We start from the raw sequence: 27,612 nt of genomic DNA, 5'->3' as shown, positions 1-27,612 counted from the left end.
AAAAGACCCACTGATGCCCTCCGGCATATAAGATGTAAGACTGCCTTCACTGGCATAACCAAGTGAATAAAAAGAACTACTTACTTCTTGGACTTAACACTAAGGCAATACTGGATCCTGATAAGCAACTCCTACCTGATTATAAACGCTGCAACAAATGACAGCATAGATAGACTGGCCCCTTTTTGGACATACCACTTTACAGAAGCAATCATTAATGTTAATTGGTATATTCCAAGTGATCCAGAGTGGAAAGCTACAACTCTGACCTCTGGGATGTGTTGCCTCCTTGCCATATCTCGGCCCTGACTCAACATACCAAAACTCCTCTTACCTTCCAGAAGTTCTTTATCTGTCCAAATCACCACATCACTGTTTATCTGCTATGGAAACAGAGCCCAAAGACGGGCTAAGGACCTTTTACCCAAATAGGCGGGCACTTACAGTGAAACGGAATGGCTGTGTCAGCAGTTCTGGCTGCCTCAGCTTGCTTCAGGTTCAGCAGGGTGGATGCAAACAGAGGGTTATTGATGAAATGCTTCATGTAGTGCTTCTCACATTCCTCCTTGGTTTTGGTGCACATCTGATTAGCTACATCCTGCCTAGAAAATTGTGGAAGAAGAATGAAGAGAGTAGTTTTCTTACTAGTATAGAACATTTGTTAGTTCCATATTTGCAGACAAATCAATATAAAATCAATAATCTGATACCTCCAAGTAGATACCAGCAAAACAGTGAGACAGATACACCACTGATATGTGTGCCACTGATGGTCCAAATCCTGTTACTCCAAGAAAGAGAAACAATAAAGGGACCTTTCCTTTCCACTGGAAGGAAGATGACTATTTTCCAACCCAGAAATTTCCAGGCTGGGTATGTAGCTCAGTTGGTCACTAGCTTTCACTAGAATGCACAAAGTCCATACACGGTAGTACATGCCTGTAACCCCAATATGAAGGAAGCAGTGATAGAAGGGACAGGAAGTCAAGGTCATCTTTGGCTACATACTGTGTTCAAAGGCTAGTCAGAGACAGATACCTGAAACCTTGTTCCAAATGTCATCATCACATCACCATCATCTATAAATTTCCCTGAGGTAGGCCAGGGAAAGAACTGTTATCAATTAGAAGTCACCTTGGAGTCAGGCACGGACGGAGGCAATGCCTATAATATCAACACTGGGAAGGTAGAGGCAGGCACTTTGTGAGCTTCAAGTCTAGACCAGCCAGGGCTGTGAAGTGAGAGAATACTTCAAAATAAAAAGAGGCCAACTATGGTAGCTTATGCCTTTAATCTTAGAGCTTGGGAGATAGAGGCTGAAGGATCTCTGTGAATTCAAGGCCACCCTGATCTATATACTGGGTTCCAGGTCAGCCAGAATCACACAAAGAGAACCTTGTCTGGGGAAAAAAAAAAAAAAAAAAAAAACCCAAAACTACAAAACAGCTCCTGTCTCCAAAAGGTGGAAGGAGAGAAACAATTCTTGCCAGTTGTCATTTGACCTTCACAAGTATGTCCCCATACACCATAATAAAAGTGACCTAAAAAGTGTTTACAAGGGGCTGGAAAACTGGCTCAGCAGTTAAAGTATTTACTTCAGTGGTTAACAAGTGCCTGTAACTCCACTCCCTTTTCTGGCCTCCTCAGCATGTGAACATTAGTGACAAACATTCACATAGACACACATAGGCACGCACATACAAATATTTTAAATAAATAAATAAATAGCCCTTAAAAAACTTAAAAGATCATCAATAATAATAGAAATCATCTTGGAACATGCAAAATGTTTAAAACACAAGATGGCACAGGCCTTAAATCCAAGAACTTGAAGAGACAGGTGGATTTCTATAAGTTAGAGGCTAGCTTGGTTTATATAGAATTCCAGGCCTGCCAAGGCTACCTGGTGAGACCCTGTCTAAAAAAGTACCTAGTTTTACTTTTATATGTTTTATAGCATCAAATAGACATTTCTTCACTAGAATTCCTATGGATATGCAAGGCATTGAGCTACAAACACCTAGACATAATTTAAGATCACTTTAGTATTGGCCTTGTATTGCTACTCCCATTTCATGGAATAAAAAATATATGATATCCAAACAAATAATATACTTGCTAAAGAAGACAAATCCAAAATTTATACTGAGACCCTGACTCCTACCTCAGATGATGCAGCGGTAGAGGTGAAATCTTAGCCTCCCCCTCAAGCTCACTCTTAGAGAACCCCTTCCCCTAGGGCATCACTACGCTGCATGTGCTTCAGTCAACTGTAGACAGTCTGATTCCCTTACTAGGTATAGAGCCTCAAGGAGGGCAGGAACCTAAACTCGTGTACTCTTACCACCAAGCACAGTCCCTTACCCACACTGGATACAGAAGCAACTAGATGCTTGTGGGTGGTGATGGGGACTGAACTCAAGCACATCATATGTGCTGAGCAAAAGCTCTAACACTGAGCTATCTCCTCCATACAGTAACAGACCTATTCCTAGTCTTTGCTAAGAGGGAACGAAGATGAGGAGGACTGGCCCACTTTTGACGAAAAGTAATGCCTTAGGCAGAGATGACTAGTAAGCTGCTCACAAGCGATCCATTTTTCCCATCTTTGGGATTCTCCACAACACACAGTACTCATGATGCACAGGTGCTAAATGAACAAATGGAAACAAAATGTGAGCTGAGCTCTGGTCTCCCTCTTGACATAGGGAAGGCGGCACACCTGATAGCAATCAGGGAAGATCCAGAAGAAGGTTCCTTCACTATTAAATTATGAAAAATGAGAAAGAGTTTAACTCCCTAAACTTCAGATGCTTCATGAACAAAATATGTTTAATAATATATCTGCTACCTAGTTCACAAAACAAAATCATCAGCATAGTTTTCCTAAAATGTAAACTCTGGGAGCTGGTTCAGTGGTCAAAGCGCTCTCGTGCAGGCACAAAGTCCTGAGTTCCCATCCTCTGCACCCAGGTAAAAAGCTGGGCATGTGGCCTGCATCTGTAACTCCAGCACTTCGGAGGCAGAGAAAGGCAGATCCTAGGAGCTTATTAGCTAGCTCAAATCAGCTGAAACCACAACCTCCAGATTACGGGAGAGACTGTCTCAAAGAATAAAATGGAAAGCAAAAGAGAGCAAGACATTTGATAACAATCTCCAGCCACCACACACACACACACACACACACACACACACACACACACACACACACGGGGGGGGGGGGCAGCGCACAGATGGGCATGGGGACACGACGACAAGCAAACTCCCACTCCCAACACCCCCATTTACATACATATTTTAAAAATTGCATGGTGTGCCGGGCGGTGGTGGCACACGCCTTTAATCCCAGCACTCGGGAGGGAGGCAGAGGCAGGCGGATCCCTGTGAGTTTGAGGCTAGCCTGGTCTAGAAGAGCTAATTCCAGGACAGGAACCAAAAAGCTACGGAGAAACCCTGTTTTGAAAATTAAAAAAAAAAAAAAAAATTGCATGGTGTGCCCAGAAACCTATAAAACCAGAAGTGAGAAATAATTAGTAACCTAGGGGCTGGAGAGATGGCTCAGTGGTTAAGAGCATTGCCTGCTCTTCCAAAGGTCCTGAGTTCAATTCACAGCAACCACATGGTGGCTCACAACCATCTGTAATGAGGTCTGGTGCCTTCTTCTGGCCTGCAGGCATACACACAGACAGAACATTGTATACATAATGAAGAAATATTAAAAAAAAATTAGTAACCTATACTTCTCCACAACTCTGGAAGAACAATCTTAGAGTTGCTGTATCCAAAGCAACCTCTGAGAACTGCTCAGTCATGAACCACTAAGCACCCTGCATTCCAAAGGTATTTCAGGCCCAGAAGATGTGTACATAGACGAGAAACTACCTTTGACACCCTGGCCATCAGGAAAGCATCACAGCTTTTCTCTTTCTGAGGCTCTCTGCTTTTATGTTTCAAGAGTGGCTTCTGTTTTGAGCCCATGAAGACAGGACCACTCAATATTAAATTCTTACCAATTTCCAAAGCCACAGTCCATTACAGCTTCTAAAAGGGCCATTTCTTCTTGAGCAGTCCAGCTGGGATCAAGAACAGGAAAGTCTGAGGTCTAAGGAGAAAAAAGATTTGGTAAAGAACAGGGCTAGGAATGACATGCAGGACCCCTGGTTGTGTTCATGTGGCAGTGTACACTTGTAATCCCAATGAGAGGCAACCAAGGACTTCAGGTTCAGTGAGAGACACTGTCTCAAAAAATAAGGTGGAGGGCTGGAGAGATGGCTCAGAGGTTAGGAGCGCTGACTACTCTTCCAGAGGTCCTGAGTTCAATTCCCAGCAACCACATGGTGGCTCACAGCCATCTATAATGAGATCTGGTGCCCTCTTCTGGCATGCAAGCATACATGGAAGAAATGTTGTATACATGATAAATAAATAAATCTTTAAAAAAAAAAAAAAGAAGGTGGAAAATCTTGCAGGAAGACACCTGATGTCAAGGTCTGGCCTCCATACACAGGTGTACACACATCCCACATACAAATACCATCATTATCAGCTTCGTCATTATTTTCCCTAGGTTATGTTATTATTTTCTACATCTTCCATTCTTACCTCTATTACATAACAATATTTTCCAGTAAAACACAACAATATTTAATTTTTTAAAAAAAATATTTATTTATTATGTATACAATATTCTGTTTGTTTGTATGCTTGCAGGCCAGAAGAGAGCACCAGACCCCATTACAGATGGTTGTGAGCCACCATGTGGTTGCTGGGAATTGAACTCAGAACCTTTGGAAGAGCAGGCAATGCTCTTAACCACTGAGCCATCTCTCCAGCCCCAATATTTAATTTTTTAAAAGAATAAATTTTTTTTGGATGTGTCACATAGTGATTATGGTAATATTTATTGGTTCAGCAGTCAGAAGTGCATACTGCTCTCTCAGAGGACCAGAGTTTGATTACTAGCACCTATGTCAAGTGGCTAAGAACCATCTGTAATTCCAGCTCTACGAGATCTAATGCCTCTGGCTTCCACAGGCACCTGAACTCATGTGTATGCGTATGTGCAGGCACAGGTGTGTGCACACACACACTTAAAAATACATCTTAAATGCCAGGCGGTGGTGGCACACGCCTTTAATCCCAGCACTCGGGAGGCAGAGGCAGGCGGATCTCTGGGAGTTCGAAGTCAGCCTGGTCTACAAGAGCTAGTTCCAGGACAGGCACCAAAGCTACAGAGAAACCCTGTCTTGAAAAACAAAACAAAACAAAACAAAACAGAAACCATCTTAAAAATAATTAAAAAGGAAATCAATCTAAAAAGAAAAGAATCAGGCATGGTGGTATATACTTTAATCCTAGCACTTGAGAGGCAGAGGCAGGTGTGGATCTCTTTAAGTTCTAGGCCAGTCTGATCTATATACTGAGTTCCAGGATATCCAGGGCTATAATATAGACTCTGTCTCAAAAAAACAAAACAAGGGAAAAAAAAGAACCCACATAGAGCCAGGTGGTGGTACTACACACCTTTAACCCAGCACTCAGGAGGAAGAGGCAGGCTCTGTAAGTTGGAGGCCAGCCTGGTCTACAGAGTGAGTTCTAAGACAGCCAAGGCTAAACCCTGTCTTGAAAAACAAAAACAAACAAAACAAAACAAGATTTTGTACTGCCTTTACAGAGAACCTGAGTTCAATTCTGATAATCCATATTGAGCTCACAAACACTGTAATTCCAAATCTAGGGACTCTGACATCTCTAGCCTCTGTGGAAGACATGTACATCTCCCCACATATACAAAATTTAAGATAAAAAAATAAATAAATAAAAGGTGGTATATTGCATGCATATTATCTTAGCACTTGGAGACAGATGCAAGAGGATCATTGTGAGCTTGAGGTCAGTCTGGATTACATAGTGAGACTGTGTCAATGGTAACAAACAAAACACTATGCTATACACATCAAAACATACGATGACAATGCCAAATGTTAGCAAGTATATAAAATAATCATAACAATCAAGGGCTGGAGAGATGGCTCAGAGGTTAAAAGCACTGACTGCTCTTCCAGAGGTACTGAGTTCAATTCCCAGCAACCACATGGTGGCTCACAACCATCTGTAATGAGATCTGGCGCCCTCTTCTGGTGTGCTGGCATACATGCAGGCAGAACACTATACATAATAAATAAATCTTTAAAAAAATAATAATAATAATCACAACAATCAGACACTGACAGGTATAAACACAAACAAACATTTGGGAAGACATTCTGGTCATTTCTTTGAAAGTTAAACAGTACATTATACTCATTCTACCCAAGGAAACATGAAAATATATGAACACAGAAAGCCTTACCCAAGAATGCTCACAACAGCTGTATTTATAACAGCTCCCTATCTAGGCAAGGTGCAAGGGGTCCATCAAAAGGAAATGGGTAAATAGTCTATGCAGTAATCAAAGAACCTGCAAAGTTACTGGAAGAATATGCTGAGGACCAACTGCTCTGGGCCTCATCTGAATTCTGAGCCACAGCAACTGCGGGAGGTAGGTAATAAAGCAATCTCTACTTCAACCCACAACTTAGCTATGTATGACACAGAGCTAAACATTATTTGCTTTCATGGATGTCTGAAATTTTCTATGATGAAAGTAAAAAAGAAAATAACACAAGTCTTTCCAATCCCACAGGCATTTACAGCTTGTTATAGCTTTTTGTTGGTGACAAAAAAAAAAAATCTGTCCTCTTAGTAAAATCACAGAGATAACAGGCAACCCATTTTGAACTAAGCCTACCAAATGAGCTGAGAATGAAATTTCAGGGTCCATGCATATATTAAACCCATACCAAACACATTCAACCCGACAAGCACCATAAAGATATGCAAATATGAAGTCACACAGTGGTTGGCAGGTGTGGTGGCTTGAAAGAAAATGCCTCCCCAGAGGAGTGGCACTATTAGGAAGTATGTCCTTGTTGGGGGAAGTATGTCACTGTGGGGGTCGGCTTTGAGGTCTCTTTTGCTCAACTTTCCCTCAGTGCAACAGTCAGTCAACTTCCTGTTGTTTTCTGGTCAAGATGTAGCCAGTACCACGTCTGCCTACATAACACCATGCTCCCTGTCATGATGATAATGGACTGAACCTCTGAAACTATAAGTTACCACCCCAATTAAATGTTTTCTTTATCAGAGTTACTGTGGGCATGGTGTCTCTTCATAGCAATAAAAACCTAAACTAAGACAACAGGTCTGTTGTTTCTAAAACTTTCAGAATACTGATTACTCTTAACAATTTATAATGAAAACTTTATACACTATAGAAGAACAAAAAGCTTTATGAAATAACACTGAACTTCAAGAAGAGAAAAAAAAGACCCTCCCTTTCTTCTTGAAGTTCAATGTTATTCAATTCTTGACCCAAACTTGGGTCAGAATCTCTAACTGTAGATTTGGAAATCACAGTTCTAAGAAACTCCAGGTAATAAAGTCTAAGAATTACTGTCATAAAGGGTGTGGTAGAGGAGCTGCCTTCTCCTGCTCCAGGTCTTAAGAATTACAAGACAAAAATAACTACAGAATTCAGAAATCTCTATTAATGCACCACCCACCACAGCATGAGTAACTCCCCAAAATACAGCACTGTGAGATGAGAAAGTACTGAAACCATTTCAAGTTATCAGATGCTTCGTGCTGCAAAGAATCAAGATTTTAGAGGCCTGGGGTGTAGAAAGCCAAAAGCTGGTCATCACTGCTATAGAAGGAAAGATTTGTTGGAATAGGTGAGGTTCGCTAATAAAAGGTAGAGAGTATAGTAGCCCCTAGAAGCTCCCTTGAGTTCAGATCCCTGAAAGGTGTTTGCATGGGTGGGGAACATGTGAGAAAGGATGATGTAATAAGAATTAAGTGGACCTGGCTGAAGTGAGACAGTGTTTTTAACATTATGTGGACGGAAGGCAGGGTGCTCAGAATAGCTACAGAGAGCTCACAGTCAGCTTTCCAACAGTGGCTGGGCATGACTACCAACTACCCAAGCTACATAATTATCTCGTAAGGATTATTTTACCACTTCAAATGAATAAATTTGGATACTGGGGATGTACTTCCGTAGCAGCATGTGATCCAAACCCTTGCACCATAAAAATAATTAAAACAAATAACAAAATCTGAGTCTAGACATTCTTAGGAGCATTTGGAAAAAGTGAATCCATTTTTTGAAGATATAGTAACTCTGGTGAAATGAACCCCAAACCAAAGCTGCTCTCCAAACCCTACTCTCCAAACCTTCATTCAACAGGCAAAAGGGGAAACGTTTTGGTTATTGTTCAAATTAGTGAATTGAGTATGAGACTTAAAATGTGGTAATCACTGGGAGGTGGGGGCAGGAATATCTAGGATTCAAGGGCATCCTTGGCTACATAGCAAACTTGAGGACAGACAGCCTGAGATACATGAGACTGTCTTAAAAAACTCAAAAACAAAAACAAAAAACAAAAAACCTTCAAATTAAAAAAGAGACTGCACGCTGGAGAAATAACTCAGTGACTAAAGAGCTCTTCTAGAAGACCTGAGTTTGGTTACCAGAACCCATGTTAAGGGCCCAACAAGCCGGGCAGTGGTGGCGCACGCCTTTAATCCCAGCACTCGGGAGGCAGAGGCAGGCGGATCTCTGTGAGTTCAAGACCAGCCTGGTCTACAAGAGCTAGTTCCAGGACAGGCTCCAAAGCCACAGAGAAACCCTGTCTTGAAAAACCAAAAAAAGGCTGGAGAGATGGCTCAGTGGTTAAGAGCATTGCCTGCTCTTCTAAAGGTCCTGAGTTCAGTTCCCAGCAACCACATGGTGACTTACAACCATCTGTAATGAGATCTGGTGCCCTCTTCTGACCTGCTGACATACACACAGACAGAATATTGTATCTATAATGAATAAATAAATATTAAAAAAAAAAGAAAAAAGGGCCCACAACTGTCTGTACATCCAGCTCTGAATGATCAAATGCTTCTGGCCTCTGCTGATACCTGAACTCACATGCACACACCCACATGCAAGTACATACATCTATACATAACTGAAAACAAAAGCTAAGCAGTGGTGGCGCACACCTTTAATTCCAGCTTCGGGGAGGCAGAGACAGACAGATTTCTGTGAGTTTGAGGCCAGCCTGGTCTACAGAGAGTGTTCCAGGGTAGCCAAGGAGAAACCCTGTCTCAAAACAACAACAAAAATAATAATATTTTTAAAAGGAGAGACTGGAAACTGTAAGGAAAGGCAGATAGTTATTCTCCCAAAATTCATTTTAGTCTAGAACATGACTCCCAGTATTATAGGTGCAGGAACACTAACAGGAACCAACAAATGATCAAATTCATGTTAAGTCACTCTTTCTGAATGATTTTGTTTTATTTTGTTTTTGAAACAAGGTTTTATGTATCCCTGGGTAGCCTCCAACTGATCACGTAGAAAATGAGAAAGACCTTTGCTGGCTTCATTTCCCAAGTATTCCCAGGTACTTACTGTGTGTCACTATGCCTGGTTTTATGTGGTATTGGGAGCAGAATGCAGGGCTCTGCATATGGTAGGTAAGCCTCTACCAGCTGAGTTGCATCCCTACCTTCCTTTTTAGCTTTGTTCTTTTTTGGGTGTGTGTGTGTACAGGGTCTCACTATATAGCCTTATCTGTGTTAGAGCTCAATATGTAGATAAGATTGCCTCAAACTCACAGAGATCTACCTGCCTCGATTTCCTGAGTGCTGGGATTGAAGGCATGTATCACCATGCCCAATTTCTTTCTGATCTTTTATGAAACACACATAAAGTGCTGTGAATTACATAATTGGCAGAATTCTAAACACATTCCAGATTTCTCCCAGGTTTCTGTCTACTATTCCATCAAGCACTAGTACTGCAGGTAAAATTAAAATTAAATACTCTGCAGAATTAGAATTAAAATTACTAACAACTAGCAAAGTTGGGAAACGGCCTGATTTATCTAGGTGGGTCCAACGAAATCATACAAATCTTTAAAAGTACTAGAGGGGAGCTAGAGAGATGGTTCCATAGATAAGCGCACTGGATTTCTTCCAGAGGACCTGGGGTCAAATCCCAGAATCTATGGTGTCTCACAACAGTCCAGGGGATTTGACACCCTCTTCCGGGAGCACCTGGTACCATGTGGTGCAAAAACATACATGCAGCCGGGCGGTGGTGGCGCACGGCCTTTAATCCCAGCACTCGGGAGGCAGAGGCAGGCGGATCTCTGTGAGTCGAGGCCAGCCTGGTCTAGAAGAGCTAGTTCCAGGACAGGCACCAAAAAAGCTATGGAGAAACCCTGTCTTGAAAAAAAAAAAACAACAACAACAACAACAAAAAACATACATGTAGCCAAAACATACATAATAAAAATAAAAACCTAAAAATCAAAAAATAGATTCTCTTTTAAGTATTAGAGGAAGGCAGAAGAATGAAAGAAAATGCTTAAGCAGGATAAAGCAGGTCAGAGGTTCAAGTACTTCATCAACTTCATGGTTTCCCAGTATCACTCATTGGCTTTGGATATGGCAAAAGGAGGCCAAAGGCCAGAGAAGCCTCTAGAAGCAAAGAACAAACTCTAGCCAACAACCAGCCAGGAAACAGAGGCACCAATCCTTCAATCTCAAGGCAGTCAATTCTGCCAACAAACTGAATGAACTCAGAAACAGATTCTCCCCCAGGGTATCAAGATAAAAGCTCAGGCTGGCCAAACACCTCCATTACAGCCTCTCAAGACCTGCCTCAAACCAGCAAGCCCACTTCTGACCTACTAAATTCTGCAATAATAAATCAGTGTTTTCTTAAGACACTTAAGTTTTCATAATTTATAACAGCAACTGTAGAAAACTAACACAGTGCCAAAAGATTAATCTACAATGTTGAATTATTACTGTAAGAAAACTGTACCAGGGGCTAAGTGTTGAAAAACTTGCTTTAGATACTCTGAAAACAGACAAACCTTCCCCCTGAAACACAAGGGATCAAATTCAAAGCATGGTGCACACTAGGGGAGGCCTTTACCACGAAGCTAGAACTGCAGTCTCCAGACAAAACTATTTTAACAAGATACATAGACCTGTCAAGAGACCTGATTATTTACATTGGCATATTAAACTCCTGGCCCAAGTGGGAAGAGTGGCACACTTTTTATTTAAAGGTGGCTACTCAAAATCAGAGTCAAATCTTACCTAGCCTATCAGCCAGTTTGTCTCTTCTAATTTTTTTTTATTGTATGTTGTTTAGTACTTTATTTTTTTTTTATTTTTTTTTTTATTTTTTTTTTTCGAGACAGGGTTTCTCCATAGCTTTTGGTTCCTGTCCTGGAACTAGCTCTTGTAGACCAGGCTGGCCTCGAACTCACAGAGATCCACCTACCTCTGCCTCCCGAGTGCTGGGATTAAAGGCGTGCGCCACCACCGCCCGGCAGTACTTTATTTTTTTAAATATGTATTTTATTTTTAATTATGGTATGTGTGTGTGTGTCTGTGCATATATGAGTGAGGTATGTTGTGGGATATATGTATACTATTTGAAAATGTGTGGCTCTGATTGGTGTAATAAGCAATTGGTGTAATGGCCAATAGCTAGGCAGGTGGTATAGGTAGGACTTCTGGGCAGAGAGAGAGAACTCTGGAAAGAAGGAGTGGAGTTGCCAGCCAGGTGGAGAGGAAGCAGGAGATGCATGATGAAAGAAAGGTAAAAAGCCACAAGGCAAAATACTGTTTAATATAAATGGATTAATTTAAGTTATAAGAGCTAATGGGAAGAGCCTAAGCTAAGGCCTAGCTTTCATAATTAATAAGTCTCCATGTCATTATTTGGGATTGGTGGCAGAAAAGTCCATCTACAGAGATATGTATGGATTCCAGAAGAGGGCACCAGTTATAGGGAGTTATGCATTGTCCAATATCAGTGCCAAGAACTGAATTCCAGTCCTCTGCAAGAACGGTTGGCACTCTAAGATGATAGGCCATCCTTCCAGCCCTATTATCTGTGTTTTGAAACACGGTGTGGTTGAATGGAAATAGACCCCATAAGCCTCAGATATCTGAATACTTGGTCCCCATCTGGTGACTGTTTGGAAAGAATTAGGAGGTGTGGCCTTTGTTGGGAGAGGTGTGTCACTGGGGACAGGATAAGGTTTCAAAAGTCTCCTGTCACCCCCATCTCTGTTCCCAGTTTGAGGATAAGGATCTGAGGTCTCAGCTGCTACTTGTGTGCCATGCCGGCCTGCCTGCCTACAGCTATGCCCCCTACCATGATGGATGGACTCCTATCCCTCTGGACTGTAAGTCCCAAATAAACCCTTCCTTGTGTAAGTTGATTTGGTCATAGCATTTCATCACAGCAATAGAAAAGTAAAGTTACTTCCCAACAGCTACCACATGGGGATAAAGTATTCAAATGACTGAAACTTGGGGCCATTCTCACAAAAAAACCACCACACAGGGTCTCACACTACATCCCTGACTAGCCTAAACTCATGGCAACCCTGTCTGATTACAGGCACAAGCCACCACACTGCAGTCAGTCATTTTTACATTCTATGTTGTTGTCTTTTTTTTTTTTTTTTTGGTTTTTTGAGTCAGGGTTTCTCTATGTAACAGTCCTGGCTGTCCTGGAACTCACTCCGTGGACCAGGTAGCCCAGGCTGGCTTTGATCTCAGAGACCTGCCTGTCTCTGCCTTCTGAGTGCTGGCTGGGATTAAAGACGTGGGCCACCCCGCCTAGCTTAGTTAGGTTTTCTATTGTTGTGAAGAGACATAATGACGACAGCGACTCTTATAAAGGAAACATTTAATTGGGGGGTAGCTCACTTACAGTTTCAGAGGTTCCGTCCATTATCATCATGATGAGGAGCATAGCGTGCAGGCAGAAATGGTTCCAGAGCTGAGAATGCTACATCTTGCAGGTAACAAGAAGTCAACTGAGACACTCAGCATTTTCCTGAGCACAGGAAACCTCAAAGCCCACTCCCACAGTGACAAGACCGTATTCACTCCAACAAATCTCCTAATGATGCCGTTCCCTATGAGATTATACTAAATATATTCAAACTACAACATATGTATATACTTGTTAAGCTATTTTTATATTTAAATATCTTTATGTTACAAAGAACTAAAAAACCTATTAGATAATTATCAAATTCAGAAGAGAAAAAGGACAGAGATACGTGGAGCTAAAGAAAATGAGTTCTCAATCTCAATACTTGAAAAGTGAATAAAAGTTTCCAGTAATGTCATCATTACCATGATTTCGTAAGTATGATCACTCTGATGTTTCTTGTGCTCAAATCCTCGAGTGAAACACTGTGAAGAAAAAAAGTTAAATTACCAAAAGCCACATAAAAAATACTTCCTTAGGGCTAGGGATGAGGCTCAGGGGGTACAAGGCTTGTTACAAATATACAAAACACTGGATTCAACCCCAGCATTTGGGAGGTGGAACTGGGACGATCAAGAGTTCAAAGTCATCCTCACTCAGCTACATAGTCAATTCAAGGCAAGCTAGGCTACATGAGACCACATCTTTAACAAAATAAAAGCCAGGCTTGGTGGTGCACATCTTTAATCTCAGCACTCGGCAGGCAGAGGCAGCGGAATCTCTGCAAGTTCGAGGCAAGATTGGTCTACATAGTATGAGAAGGGTCAAGGCTATGTAGAGTGACCCTGTCTCAAAACACTAAAAATAATAAATAAAACTTAAAAAAAAAAAAGAAAAAAGATGGCTTGAAAGTGCTCTACTTTTTCTTTGTTTTATTTGAGGCAGTGTCTCATGTAGTTCACGTTATTCTTAATCTCCCTATGTAGTCTAGGCCAGCCTCAAACTCCTTATCTTCCTGCCTCTCCACTTCCAAAGTTCTAAAATTATAGGCATTCACTGCCACTACCAGCCTAAGGTAATCTAGTCATACAAGCTATAGTTTTGGGGGGTCTTCTCTTGTTTTTGGTATACCAAAAAGAATTTTGCGATGTAGCCCAGGCTGACTTCATCTTCCTTCCTGCTATTCATCCTCCCCAGATGGCACCCTATGTCCAGTGTATAATCTTATAACCCAAGGTAGATCACAACTTTTATCAGCCACTTTTTACATTTTAACCCGTCTAAAACTGGAATGCTGTGTGTGCACATGTGTTTGTAGGTACACTTGCCTATGCATGACCTTGTGGAGGCCATCACTCGGAGTCTTCCTCTACTGCACTCCCCTTTATTTTCTGAGAGAAAGTCTTTCACTGAACTTAGAGCTTGTCATTTCAGCTCGTCTGGCTGGTTAACAGACCCTCAGGTTCCCCCTATCTCCACTCCCTCCCCAGTATGGGGTTACAGAAAATGCTATCATGCCCAGGTTGCTGGGGATTCAAACTCAGGTCCTCAGGCTTGTGCAGCAAATACTTTATCCGCTGAGCCGCCTCTGCCATCCCTGGAATACTTCCTATAAATAAGTATCTCTCATATTCCCAACAAGCAAATCATCTAGGCTTTCTTTAGTTGAGTTTCACTTGTAAAATTGAGATATTTTATTTATTCACTTACAGCACTGTAGTGATGATTTAGGGGGTGATTCAAGTGAAGTACTCAAAATAGTACCTGGTACACTTATAATCAGTCTTACTCCTAATATAATCGACAAAACAGCTTGTTCCCTTGTCATCTATACAAAGACCACTCTAAGAAGCTAACAAACAGTGAGATCAAAAGGAACAACCTGTTAGTTCTGATTCCTGTAATCTAAATAACTTTACTTGGGGAAAGTGGTAAGCATTAAGTTGAGACGCTCTATGGAACAGCTGACTGTCTCATCCATCTGCTGTTTCCGAGCTTCCTGGTAAAGTATCACAGGGAAGACACTTGCAGGAGGAGAGCTCATGCAGTGTGGTCCTAAGCCACCTCAAGTTACTGCATCCATAAAACAGACCAGGAAAGACACCTTCTCCTCAGGGAGTTAGTTACCTGCAAACACAGGAAGAAAGGAGGAGGTCCACATTCAGCACACTTAATGTAAGGTTCCATGAGGTAGGAGGAGCAGCCTCTGCAAGGGGGCTTATCAGATGGATCATCTAGAACACAGAAAACAACGGAAGTTCAAAACTCTTCGTGAACACCACTAAGTGCAAAAGGCGAAGCTCTGCAAATGGCTGGAGACAGTGACTGCCTTGACAAACACGTGCAGGTGGGACAAGCTTATTCCACACCTAATAAACAAGAGCCACTCCCCTTTCTATTACATGGCAACATGTTCCTTCCTCCAGTGGACCTACAGCTTCAAATAAGGAGGCAGAGAGGGTGCCTAAAGAGAAGCTTGACTTTTGTAAAACTTTTAAAGTTTTATAAAGCCTCCTTTACCACAAGGAAAAGAAAAATGGGCATGTTCCCTACACAGAATGCATATACAAAGCAAACCAGACAAAATGCTAACAATTGCTCCATCTAGGCAGAAGTGCACAACCAGTCACTTTCTTTCAACTTCTCCACAAATCGGAATTTTTTTTTTAAGTTGGGAGAATTCCAATTTGGGGTTTAAGCTGTGTGTCTAGGCTGAGACTGCTACCCAGGAAAACACGAAACATTGCAGAACTCTCTTGTTCTGGTAAAAACAGCGCGTCTCTGGATTATGAAGGCAAAGGTACACTATAAACCCTCCAAAGCTCTAAAACTGCAGGTATGTATGTTCCAGGTTGCCCCAAATCCTGTCTCTCTGAAGTCAGGGCAACAGACTCTTCCCTGTGATTACCCACGGGAATGTGGAACAAAGGCCTTGAAAGGGAGATGGAGGGACTTATTTTGTTTAGTCTGAGGCAGGAGCTCATATTATGTTGTATTTTTCTCTCTAAAGCAAAAAAAATACCCTTCAAGGCACCATTCCTTCCTCTGAAGACACAGAAGAAAAGGACAGGATAAAGAAATCTACTCCACCGCCAGGCAGTGGTGGCACACCTTTAATCTCAGCACTTGGGAGGCAAAGGCAGGCAGATCATGAGCTCAAAAGGAAAAAGACGCCAGAACCTTACCGTAGGTAAACCACAACCTCATGGTGATTCACAGATTAATAGAAATGAGTTAATTTAAGATGTAAGAGTCAACTAAAAATATGCATAAGCTAATAGGCCAAGCAGTGTTTTAATTAATATAGTTTCTGTGTGATTATTTCGGGTCTGGGCATGGGAAACAAATGAGCAGTCTCCGCCTACAAAAATGAGTTCTATGACAGCCAGGACTAAGAGAAACCCTGTTCAAAAAACCAAAGAGCAAACAAAAAAAGTATTCCCAAACACTTTCTCCTTTTCTTCTGTTTTTGAAACAAGGTCTCATGTAGCCCAAGCTGGTCTCCAACTATGATGACCTTCAACTCCTGATCTTCCTGCTTCTGCCTTCAAAGTTGAGGGATACAGGCATTTGTCATCCACCACTTCTGGTGAAAAAACAAAATACAGTGCTAGATGTCATTTAAAAAAATATGTGTATTTGTATGTGTGATATGTGCATATGAGTGCAGGTGCCCATGGAGGTCCCAGAGTTGGAGTTACAGGCAGTTGTGGGTCACCTGAAGTGCTTGCTGGAAACTAAACCCCAGGCCCCTGCAAGAGCAGAACACCTTAAGTGACAAGCCATCTCTCCAGCCTAGATGCCTGTCTTTACCAAATCACCATCTCCCGAACTCTGGCTTTCTATTTACTTATTTATTTGAGACAGGGTTTCACTGTTTAACAGCCCTCACTGTCCTGGAACTAGCACTGTAGACCAGGCTGGCCTTGAACTCAGAGACAGGCTCTATGTGGTCAAGGTTGGCCCTGAATTCCTAGGCCCAAGTCATTCCCCTAGATCATCTCTAACTTTTTTGTTTTATATTTTATTATTTATGTATGTGTCTGTGTGTGTGCATGCATGTGCAACAGCATATGGAGGTCAGAAGAAACTTTTGGGGGGACAGGTCTCTTCTTCCACCATGTGCTAACCAGGGACTGAACTCAGGTCCTCAGGTTTGAGCCATCTTGCTGATCCTTTCCTATCCTTTTTAACAGTTCACTGCATCAATTGATTAACCTAACGGTTCACCACCCCCTAGGAAAGACATTTTGAAAATCCAAAAAAAGGTCTTTGCTGCTACAATGACTAGGATGTGCTAATAGCATTTTGCAGATAGGACAGGGATTCTAGATGCTCTGAAGTACTCAAGATACTTGTTCAAACAAAAACAAAACATGTGAACAAAAAGCCCACCGACTTAAGTCTTTAGCAAATTTCCATTATCTCATTAAAAATTCAACTGGAGGGCTGGAGAGATGGCTCAGAGGTTAAGAGTATTGCCTGCTCTTCCAAAGGGCCTGAGTTCAATTCCCAGCAACCATATGGTGGCTCACAACCATCTGTAATGGGGTCTGGTGCCCTCTTCTGGCCTGCAGGCATATACACAGACAGAATATTGTATACATAATAAATAAATATTAAAAAAAAATTTCAACTGGAGCCGGGCAGTAGTGGCACATACCTTTAATCCCAGCACTTGGGAGGCAGAAGGCAGGTGAAACTCCCTGAATTCAAAGCCAGCCTCCTCTACAAAGTGAGTTGCAGGGCAGTCAGGGCTACATAGAGAAACTCTTTGTCTTGAAAAGCAAACACAAAACAAATCAACTACACAGAAAACTAAACATCCCAATTACATGACCTAGAACCCATTTCTACATCACATGTAAAAAATATTTGTCTTTGGTAGTGTCAGGAGATCTGACACAGGATCTTGTACATGTGTCAAGCAGGTGTGCAACATTACCACTGAGCTATAGCCCTAGCCCCAACTAAAACATTTTTGACAGCTAGGTGTCGGCACATGCCTTTAAGCCTAGAATTCAGGAGACAAGCAGACAGATCTTTATGAAATCCACACCAGCTAGAGAGCTACTGAGACCCTGTCTCAAGAAAGAATTTTGACAGTTTAAATATATCTGAATACTCTAGTATAACAAGTATACACAATTCAAGAGGAGGCTGTACTGTTTGCCCAGGGATTACGAAAACTTGTAGCATTTCTTAATCACTAACAGCCTGAATTATCCTGCATTTCTCACAGTAAGATGCAGTCTAAGCAGCGGACTGCGTAAGTCATCATGTCTCTTACTGCCTTTATTTCGTGCTCCTATCCTTCCTCGTCCTTTTTTTGAGACGAGGTTTTACTTTGTAACTCAGGCTCTTCCCTGAACTGGAGACAATTCTGCCTCAGCATCTAAGTGCTGGGATTATAAACATGTGCCTGTAATCAAGTTTTTAAAACATATTGACATACTTGTTATTTTACTAAAAATAATATTTCATTACGGGTTACTCTTTTTACTATGGAAATGTTTTTATTTTTGAATAAAATAAAATACGCATTCCATTTTCAATCAATAAAAGACTTGAAAAATACAAAAAGAAATAATTGGGTCTAAAAGGTTGAGAACTAATCTGACCAGTTTCTAAATAGTGGCCATGTATGTATTTCTGACATTTACAGTTTTTTCTTCATCAGCATCTTTGATATGTGTAACATTTCACATTTATCCCTCTCCATGCATTTTCCTGAAACTAAAATTACTGAGTGCACAGAAGACAGATCCAGGATTTTGAAGGTTTATTTATCTTGATTACATTTATCCACCTTGTATGTATGTGTGGGGGCAAGAATGAATTATATAACATGTTACATAATTCACAACCACCTGTAATTCTACCTGCAGGGGCTCTGATACCTCGGCCAGGTCTCCACGGGTACCTGCCCTCATGTGTATATACCAATACACACATAATTAAAAACAAGAAAAATAAATAAAAAAAAACTCTAAGGAAATAGTTTTAAGAATCTGAAATATGACTCAGTGTTTAAGAGTGTTTATTGGTCTTGCAGAAGCCTGAGGGTCTGTACTCAGTCAGTATCCACACATCTGTTACTCCAGTTCCAGGTGATCCCAAACCTTTTCCTGGCCTTCATGGGCTCCTATAAACACGTAGTGCACATAAACTCACAGATGTGAACACACATACACAAAAATAAATCTTTATAAAACAAAAAGTATAAGCAAGTTGAAAAAGCAAGTAAACTGGAAGTATTCACAAACTTTTAAGAGGAAAAGTCTGAAATTATTTTTTTTAAATCTTTATTTTTATTCTATATGTATGAATGTTTTAGTGCATGAATGTGTACACATCATGTATACGCAGAGCTTGTGGAGGCCAGAAGGTCAGATTCCCTGGGGCTGGAGTTACAAACAGTTGTGAACCCTCACGTGGTTGCTGGTGGTCAAGCTCAGGTCCTCCAGAAGACCATTGAGCCAGCTCTCCAGCACCTCAAACTTTTTTTGTGGGGGGAGGGAGCAGCTTTTTGAGACAGGTTTTCTCTGTGTATAGCCCTTGCTATACACACCCTAACAATTGTGTTTTAAAATTGTGTTGTGATGACACACACCTTTAATCCTAGCACTCTCAGAGGCATAGGCAGGAGGATCTCTGTGAGTTCCAGGACAGCCAGCACTGTTACAGAGAAACTCAGTCTTGAAAAACCAAAAAAACAAACAAAACACAGTAGGCGGGAGTAGGTTTAGTTTACATTTGCAGTGTTGCTAAACTGAAAATATAGAACTTGATGTGTCCAAAGATTCTATTTTTCTTTTCTTTTTCGAGACAGGGTTTCTCTGTAGCTTTGGAGCCTGTCCTGGAACTCGATCTGTAGACCAGGCTGTCCTGGAACTCACGGAGATCTGCCTGCCTCTGTTTTTCTAAATAAATGTAGGGAAAATGCAGAATGCCATTTAGAAAATGACAAACAAAATCTTTTCTTACTGGAACACTAATGAACATCTACTTTGTGACTGTACTTGTGTGTATGTGTCTGTGCATGTACAAGTGTGTATCACCTAATATTGTGATTTCTATTTCTTCAAAATCCAATGATGGTACATGTCTGAAATCTTAGCACTTGGGAAAATAAGTACTCCAAGGTCTTCCTTAGCTACAAAGCCAGTTCCAGATCAGTCTAAGCTACATGAGAAGAACCTGGGCTCAAAAATAAAAATGTTCAATTACACATCAATCACATGGTGGCTGGTCCACTCAGCTTGGTTTTATTCTAAGACTTGGAGTGATAAATACATTTGTGACATGTTCAGTAGGCAACCAATAGGTAATGGTTGATTTTATTTTAACATTACATTCATAATTCCTTCAGGCATTAGCATTCAACTTCAAAGGCGCTGCTTCCACGATCGACTTCTACTTTAGTTTGCTATTGGTCTTCACTTGAGACTTGTCCCACTGTACTTACTGCTAAAGGAACCCAAACGGTCCATTCTCTAAATGACAGTGACTGCTGTTGGCTCTTCCTTGATATGGAGCTTCTTCAAGATTTCAGAAGTAGCCCAAAATGGACGATTGCCTATGGACAAAGAGAAGAGCCACATGGATCAGAAAACCATTCAAAGGTCTACTACAAGCAGCACCTTCAACCCTGTCACAGCAGGGGACCTGCTCTTCCTCTATGCATCTATCCTCTGTAAAAGGGGTGTGATGCAACAGGTTCAACCTCAGAATTGTGAGCATTAAATGTACCCTCAACTATCCATACCGTATAGCCTGGCACATGGGTGCTACATATCTCTGCTTTGGTTTTTGCTTTTGAAGCAAGCGTCTGTCTCACTATGGTAGTCCAGACTGGCATCCAACTGGAGATCCTAAAGCCTTGGCTCCCCACGTCAGGGATCACAGGTGTGCTCCGCCATAACCAGCAAATGCTAAGAATTTCTAATAAACATTTGGCTTTTTCTGCCACGTATCCATTCTCTTTGGCCGGATTTACTTTGGTAAACTGACATGGCAATGGTGGGGTAGCCAATCACGACGCTCAGACCTCCATGTTCACAGACTTGAAAGTACGTCCTTAAAAAAAAAATCTACAACTTGGGGGCGGGAGAGATGGCTCAGCGGTTAAGAGCATTGCCTGCTCTTCCAAAGGTCCTGAGTTCCATTCCCAGCAACCACGTGGTGGCTCACAACCATCTGTAATGAGGTCTGGTGCCCTCCTCTGGCTTGCAGGCACACATACATAATCAATCAATATCAATCAATCAATCTACAATTTGCTGGTACAGTGGTAGACATCTTTAATCCCAAAACCCAGGAGGGAGAAGAAAATAGGTCTCTATGAGTTCAACTTTAAGACCAGCCTGGTCCACACTGAGTTCTATGACAGCGAGGGCAACACAGTGAGACCCTGCCTCAAAAATTAAATTTTAATCTGAGTTTTATTACTGGAGACCAAGAAATCCTACCTAAACCAGGCGGTGGGGTTGCAGGCCTTTAATCCCAGCACTTGGGAGGCAGAGGCAGGCAGATCTCTTGAGTTCGAGCCCAGCCTGATCTACAAAGAGAGTTCTAGGGCAGCCAGGGCTGTTATGCAGAGAACCCCTGTTTCCAGAAATAAATAAATCTATCCTGTCTAGACCAAGTTGGCCTCAAACTCATAGATCCGCTTGCCTCTGCCTCCCGAGTACTGGGGCTTTTACTGGGATTAAAATGAATTTATTTTATTTTATTTTTTTGTTTTTTTTTCGAGACAGGGTTTCTCTGTGGTTTTGGAGCCTGTCCTGGAACTAGCTCTGTAGACCAGGCTGGTCTCGAACTCCCAGAGATCCGCCTGCCTCTGCCTCCCGAGTGCTGGGATTAAAGGCGTGCGCCACCACCGCCCGGCTTGGGATTAAAATGAATTTAACAAAGGAATAGTATATACCCAGGAATAAAAGAAATAAGTTAACATCCATATGCTAGGAACTGAATGGTACATCAGTGTATGTGGAATTATCTCTTGGAATCCTAACACTCTCCTGGAACAGGCTGTTTTGTCCAAGGAAAGGAAGTGCTAAAGACTGGGGTATTCACACATGTTTTTACAAGTTGGTGAACAGGAAGGCTACCACCATACAATAGAAGCTTCCACCGTAAAGAAAGCTAGAATACGCTCTGACAAACACTTCACGTCAAAAAGCACAGCGCTGCAGAAAGCAAAAATCTTTCTTCCCATCCTTTCTTAAAAGCCCGCACAGTGACAACATCGTGAGAAGCAGGCTACATTCAAATGATTACTAGGAAGGAACTGAGAAGCAAATCCCGGAGTTGCAGGCTTAGCAGCTGTACAGCCCTCATCCTGACTGCTGTGTGGCCTTGGGCGAGTCACTGTCCCCGAGCTCGCAAACGCAGCCGAAGACTGGCTCGCGGAGACCCACGTGGAGACTCGGCGGGTCAGGTGGGCCGGGGCCGCGCTCCACCTCCCAGCCGGGAACACTGAGGTGCCGCGCCGTCAGTCGCCCTGGAGCTGGGGGAGGGGCTGGGGACCGGTCCGGCCGCACCCGCCACCCGCGCCGGCGTGGCCCCGCCGCGACAGCCCACACCTCGTGACCCCGCGTGCCCTCGTCCCCGCCACCCAGCCCGCTCCTCACCTCGCCAGGTCTCGCACCTCCGCGCCGAAGAGCCTCGCGTCGCGCGTGAGGGCTAGGCTCCCTTACGTGCGCGCCCCCGGTCTGCGTGCACGGCCCCGAATCACGTGCGCGGCTCCGGACCATGCAGTCGCGAGCACGTCTGCCCCGCCTCCACTCCGGCCGCGGGCGGGTCCCGGGAGGTGCTGTCCCGAGAGGGGGAGAGTAGTACCCAGCTGCTACCCCGCCGGCACAGGAGTCTGACCTGCTGTCACTTTTCCAGTGACGCGGGCATCCCGGTGCCGTGCTCTAAGGCAGCCCAGGCTGGTTCAGTCTGGATTTTCTCATAACATTCCCACTCCAGTCCTGTCGCAAGCAAGGAAACTGAGGCTGCCCGAGGTACTGGGCCGGAGGACGGCGAGCCTGGACCGCACCATGGCACTCATGGATTGTTCAGACTGAATACCTTGCGGGGTGAAGAGGGTCCTTTTCATTCTGATGCTTCTGGGACGTCGCCATTGCCTTCTCTGGAAAGAGCCATCCCCTCTCTGGGCTTCAGATGCCCACATGGAAGTGCAGTGATGATGTGGTGGTCCACTCTGATGTCAATCTTGAGGGCTAGGTATGTCCCAACATCTCTTATTACTACTAGTAGAGACTGTTGTGAGAGCTTACATTTATGGAGTCCTTTCTTACTGCATGCCAGGCATTGTACAAAGCGGATTACATTTACGGGATCGCCTAAAACAACTTTCTGAGGGAGGCACTATTCCTGTTCCCATGTTCCACCTGAGGAAATATAGGCACTGGAATAAATATAACTTAGGATCACATTGCTGCCAAGTGCTGGGGAACGGATTCCAACCCTGGTTGATCTGAACTATTGTGCTGTATATCTACTTAAAAATCTGCCTCATAGATTTACCCAGCTTCTGTTGGAATTCATTTATACACTGTCTGTGTGGTGTCTTTATTCTTTTTTTGGTACACAAGTAATGTAAGTCCATCGTTAAAACAAACAAACGGAAATCTCAGCTGGGTGTAGTTAGTGGCATACATCTGAGATCACAACTTGACTTGGGAGACTGCAGGACAATTGCCATGAGTTTGACGTCATTCTGTGCTGCAAACTGAGAGATCTATCTAAAATAATAATAATAATAATAGAAAAATCACCCCACCATGTTGAACAGTTAATGTTTTGTGTATATTCCCATCCACACACTTTCCTCTTATTTATTGTATCAATGATATGGAGTACTTTACATTTACTGAATCCTCAAATCTATACATTCGTTTGGCAAATGCACAATGAGCAGTCACTGTTCTAGGTGCTGAGAATTTGGTAGTGAGCAAAACATAGTCTCCTGCTTATAAGGCTTGTGTATTATATATATACACATGTATATTAAAAGATAAGTATACTATATATAATAAATATTAAAAGATGCCTCATAATATGGTTTTATGGGAAGTGAATGGGGATCAAGGGAAGACAGTGATCCAGAGATTTTCTTTTAGTCAGGATAGGGAAGAAAGGCCTCTTAGCAGACACAGCACACAAGTGGAAATCCGATTATTTAGTGAGAAACGGAAGGTAAGTGGATTTCCAGAAAGAGCTGTAGATGAGGAACAAGTACAGTGGCCATGGCACATGGCTTTGATTGCCACGGAAAGGAAGTAGAGAGGCTAGAATGAACTGAACAGAGCTGATTAAAGAGATATGATGGAAAACACCGCCAGGACCCAGGTCGTGTATCATTTGGTGAACTTTGGTTAGATTTTGGGTTTCACTGGGATGTGATAGATTCCCATAAAGAATTGAGATCAGTGTTCTTAAGAAAAGCATAGTAGCTCATGCCTATAATCCCAGCACACAGGAGGCCAACCTTGGCAACGTATAAAATTCCAGTCCAATCTGGTGTATAAGACCCTAACTCAAAAAAAAAGAATAAATTAAAATGCCCAAGGGGGATGAAAATTAAATTATAAATTAAAATATATTCAAGAGGATACAACAAAGTATGATAACATGTATATGTGAAAATGACATAATGAAACCCGTTATGGATAGGCTAACTTAAAAATTAATGCAACAAGAATTAAAATGTTCAGGGATTGGTGGGATTGCTTAGTCCATGAAGTGTTTGAATTTGATCCTCAGTACCCATATAAATGCCTAGGTGAGCTGTTGCATGGCTGTAGCCCCAGCCCCGGGAAAGGAAGGAGACAGGAGGATCCTCTAGGGTTTCTTGATCAGATGACTAAATCAATGAACTTCAGGTTCATTGAGTGATACTCCCAACAAAGAGAATGAAAGGGCTGGGAAGATGGCTCAGTCAATGAAGTCCCTGCTGCACATGTGGACCTGAGTTCAGATTGTCAGCACTAGTATTCCACTCACTAGTAATCCCAGCACTGGGGAGAGTTGAGAGAGGCACATTCCTGGAGCTCATTGGCAGGCCAGCCTAGCCAAACTGATGAGTTTCAGGACAGACCCTGCCTCAAAAAGTAAGGTGGAGAGCAACTGAAGAACACCCAACCTCAAGATCTGGCCTTCATATGTAGAGGCACATATCACACACAAACGCACATGCATGCACACTATTCCAAAGTATAAAAAAATAAAATTTCCAATGAAAGGAAGGGTAACACTGTTAGAAGCAGTGCTTTCCTTGATTTCTTCCTTAAGCAGTGTGGTGCTAGTGGCATTGCTAGACCATCAGAAGAAAAGTGGGGGAGCCTAACTGGAGGAAGACCCACTTGGAGGAGAAACCGAGTTTTGTTTTAGATCTATGTTTTGCATGCTAACTGGAAAATGACAGTAGAAGTTTACTGCTCAGTCGAGAGCTCAGGACTCAAATTGTGTAACGAGGAGAATTGTTTCTTTGTCTGTGTTCTGCTCAGCTTGAGAACAGACTGTCTTTTGTCTTTGGCACCTCAGCAGCCAGAAAGGTAGGGCCAGCAGATACGGGTGAAATAAATAAAGCCAAAGGTATGGCCAGATCCAGTGGCACAGGCCTTGAATCCAGGCGCTCAGGATCAGTGAGAGGAGGGTTCGTTGAGGCCAGCTTGGTCCTATACCACAGCTTCCAGCCAACCAAGGGTTACATAGGAGTTCCTGTCTCAAAAAACAGAAACAAAAAAGGCAAAGGGCACAGATAAAGCTACTCAGATAAAATGCGTGAGATTTAAGAAGACCTGACACTGGAGAGGTGACTCAATGGTTAAGAAGACTGGCTGCTTTTTACAGAGGACCTATGTTCAATTCCCAGGGCCTACATGGTAGCTCACGACCACCTGTAACTCCAGTCTTGACAGATCCAATGCCTTTGGCCTCCATGGGCACCAGGCATGCAAGTGATACAAATACATGCAGGCAAAACACACAAAAAAATAAATCTAAAAATGTTTTTTAAAAATAAAATATGTACTCTCTACATTTACTGGACTTTGAAACAGCTGAATATGACTTACAAGTAGAGAGACCATAATTCCTGAATTGGTCAGGCTGCTCCTGGTTTATTCCTGTTGTTACCTAATTATTAATATTGCCTTGATTTCTAAGATGTATCTTGCTTTGTACAGTAAATCTATACATCATTCTTTATAGAAGGCCCTTCCAAATCTATCTTGTTTTCACTCTTTTTTTTGTGTGTGTGTGTTGGGGGTGTTATGTTTTGGTGCCAGGGATCGAAACCGAGGCAAGCACTCTGCCACTGAGCTAGGCGTAACCTGTGACTAGCTCCTTTGTTCGTCCTCTTGTCGTCAGTTCCCCAGCGCCATGGAAAGGCCTCCTGTTCTCATACGTGCTCTTACCTCCTGGCTCCCTTTGCCAAGGGAGGGCTTTACTTCAGCTTGGCTGTCACTTCCCCAGAACCCCTCTTCTGACCCTTCAAAACTCTGAGTTCCCAGCATGCCTTGAACTTAACTTCAGGTCAAAGCTGTGCCTTGTGTCCCTCTCACCATCGCTGTAGAGACATCTGGAAATACAATGGACACACAATAATTTTACACATTTGCTGGCCACTGTTTTTATTTTATTTTTTATTTTTTTTGGTTTTTTTCGAGACAGGGTTTCTCTGTAGTTTTGGAGCCTGTCCTGGAACTAGCTCTGTAGACCAGGCTGGCCTTGAACTCACAGAGATCCGTCTGTCTCTGCCTCCCAAGTGCTGGGATTAAAGGCGTGCGCCACCACTGCCCGGCTGGCCACTGTTTTTAAACCTTGACCTTCAGGACAGGCCTAGCACATACTCTAAGGCCTTCATTCTTGACTAAGTAAAGAGTCGACTTTTGAACTAGAAGTCTAACAAAGAAAATTGTTTCCTGATGCCAGGCTCTGGAATGTGACTGCATTGGTTGAGAACAATATCCTCAGTTCCTCCTCATCTGTGGAGCTCTGTGGTTAGAGTCAAAAGTGCATGTTGTGGCCTCCTTCCTGTGAAAATAATACCCTGTCATGTGTCTGCTTAATTTTCCTTTTTTTCTAGTGAGACAGACAGTCTTGTTATGTGGCCTGGAACTGACTGTGTAGTTTAAGCTAGCCTCGATTTGGTGATCTTTCTGAACTTGCAGCCACATGTCACCCTATCTGTCTCTCTTACTTACTTACTTTTTTTTTTAAATTTATTTATTATGCATACAATATTCTGTCTGTGTGTATGTTTGCAGGCCACAAGAGGGCACCAGACCTCATTACAGATGGTTGTGAGCCACCATGTGTTTGCCAGGGATTGAATTCAGGACCTTTGGAAGAGCAGGCAATGCTCTTAACTGCTGAGCCATCTCTCCAGCCCTCTTACTTACTTTCTATATCCTAATGTTGAATGACTCTGTAAACTTGCTCTCCTCTGACTTTCCATCTGTTCCACCTGACTGTGATGGCTGTTGGTAATGGGCATGCAAGTATGTTTTTATTTTTTATTTATTTTTTTTTTTTTTTGGTTTCTCAAGACAGGGTTTTTCCGTAGCTTTGGTGCCTGTCCTGGACCTACCTCTTGTAGACTAGGCTGGTCTCGAACTCCCAGAGATCCACCTGCCTCTGCCTCCCGAGGCAAGTATGTTTTTAAAAAAACAAGACTTGGGGCTGGGGATATGGCTCAGTGGTTAACAGTACTAACTGCTCTGTCAAAGGACCCAGATTCAATTCCC

General features: G+C 42.5%; 2 protein-coding genes across 6 annotated transcripts in view; one reads left to right on the top strand and one right to left on the bottom strand.

Moving 5' to 3' along the window:
• Tada2a (transcriptional adaptor 2A) overlaps nt 1–22,583 on the bottom strand; it is a 49,347-nt gene extending 26,764 nt beyond the window's left edge. The window contains exons 1-6 of one of the 4 annotated variants that reach the window (XM_041664332.1): nt 22,486–22,583; nt 20,319–20,429; nt 14,978–15,084; nt 13,276–13,335; nt 4,011–4,102; nt 445–602 (exon numbers count right to left, since the gene is read on the bottom strand). In XM_041664332.1, the coding sequence (XP_041520266.1) occupies nt 445–602; nt 4,011–4,102; nt 13,276–13,335; nt 14,978–15,084; nt 20,319–20,343 (442 nt within the window). In that variant the 5' untranslated portion in view covers nt 20,344–20,429; nt 22,486–22,583. Of the gene's footprint in view, nt 1–444; nt 603–4,010; nt 4,103–13,275; nt 13,336–14,977; nt 15,085–20,318; nt 20,430–22,198; nt 22,428–22,485 lie in introns of those variants that run through there. The other 3 variants (XM_041664333.1, XM_041664334.1, XM_041664336.1) reach the window with 3 other exon arrangements.
• A 72-nt stretch (nt 22,584–22,655) lies between these two features.
• Nucleotides 22,656–27,612, top strand: part of Acaca (acetyl-CoA carboxylase alpha) — a 273,487-nt gene continuing 268,530 nt past the window's right edge. For both annotated transcript variants that reach the window (XM_041664329.1, XM_041664328.1), the window contains exon 1: nt 22,656–23,083. In XM_041664329.1, coding sequence (XP_041520263.1) covers nt 23,043–23,083 — 41 coding nt within the window. In that variant the 5' untranslated portion in view covers nt 22,656–23,042. The remainder of the gene's footprint in view (nt 23,084–27,612) is intronic.

This window comes from Microtus oregoni, unplaced genomic scaffold, assembly GCF_018167655.1.
Source record: "Microtus oregoni isolate MIOR12 unplaced genomic scaffold, Mior012 000015F_ref0000493, whole genome shotgun sequence".
Taxonomy (NCBI): Eukaryota; Metazoa; Chordata; class Mammalia; order Rodentia; family Cricetidae; genus Microtus; species Microtus oregoni.
Note: the sequence above shows the minus strand (reverse complement) of the source record. Positions and strands in the feature narration are given on the sequence as shown.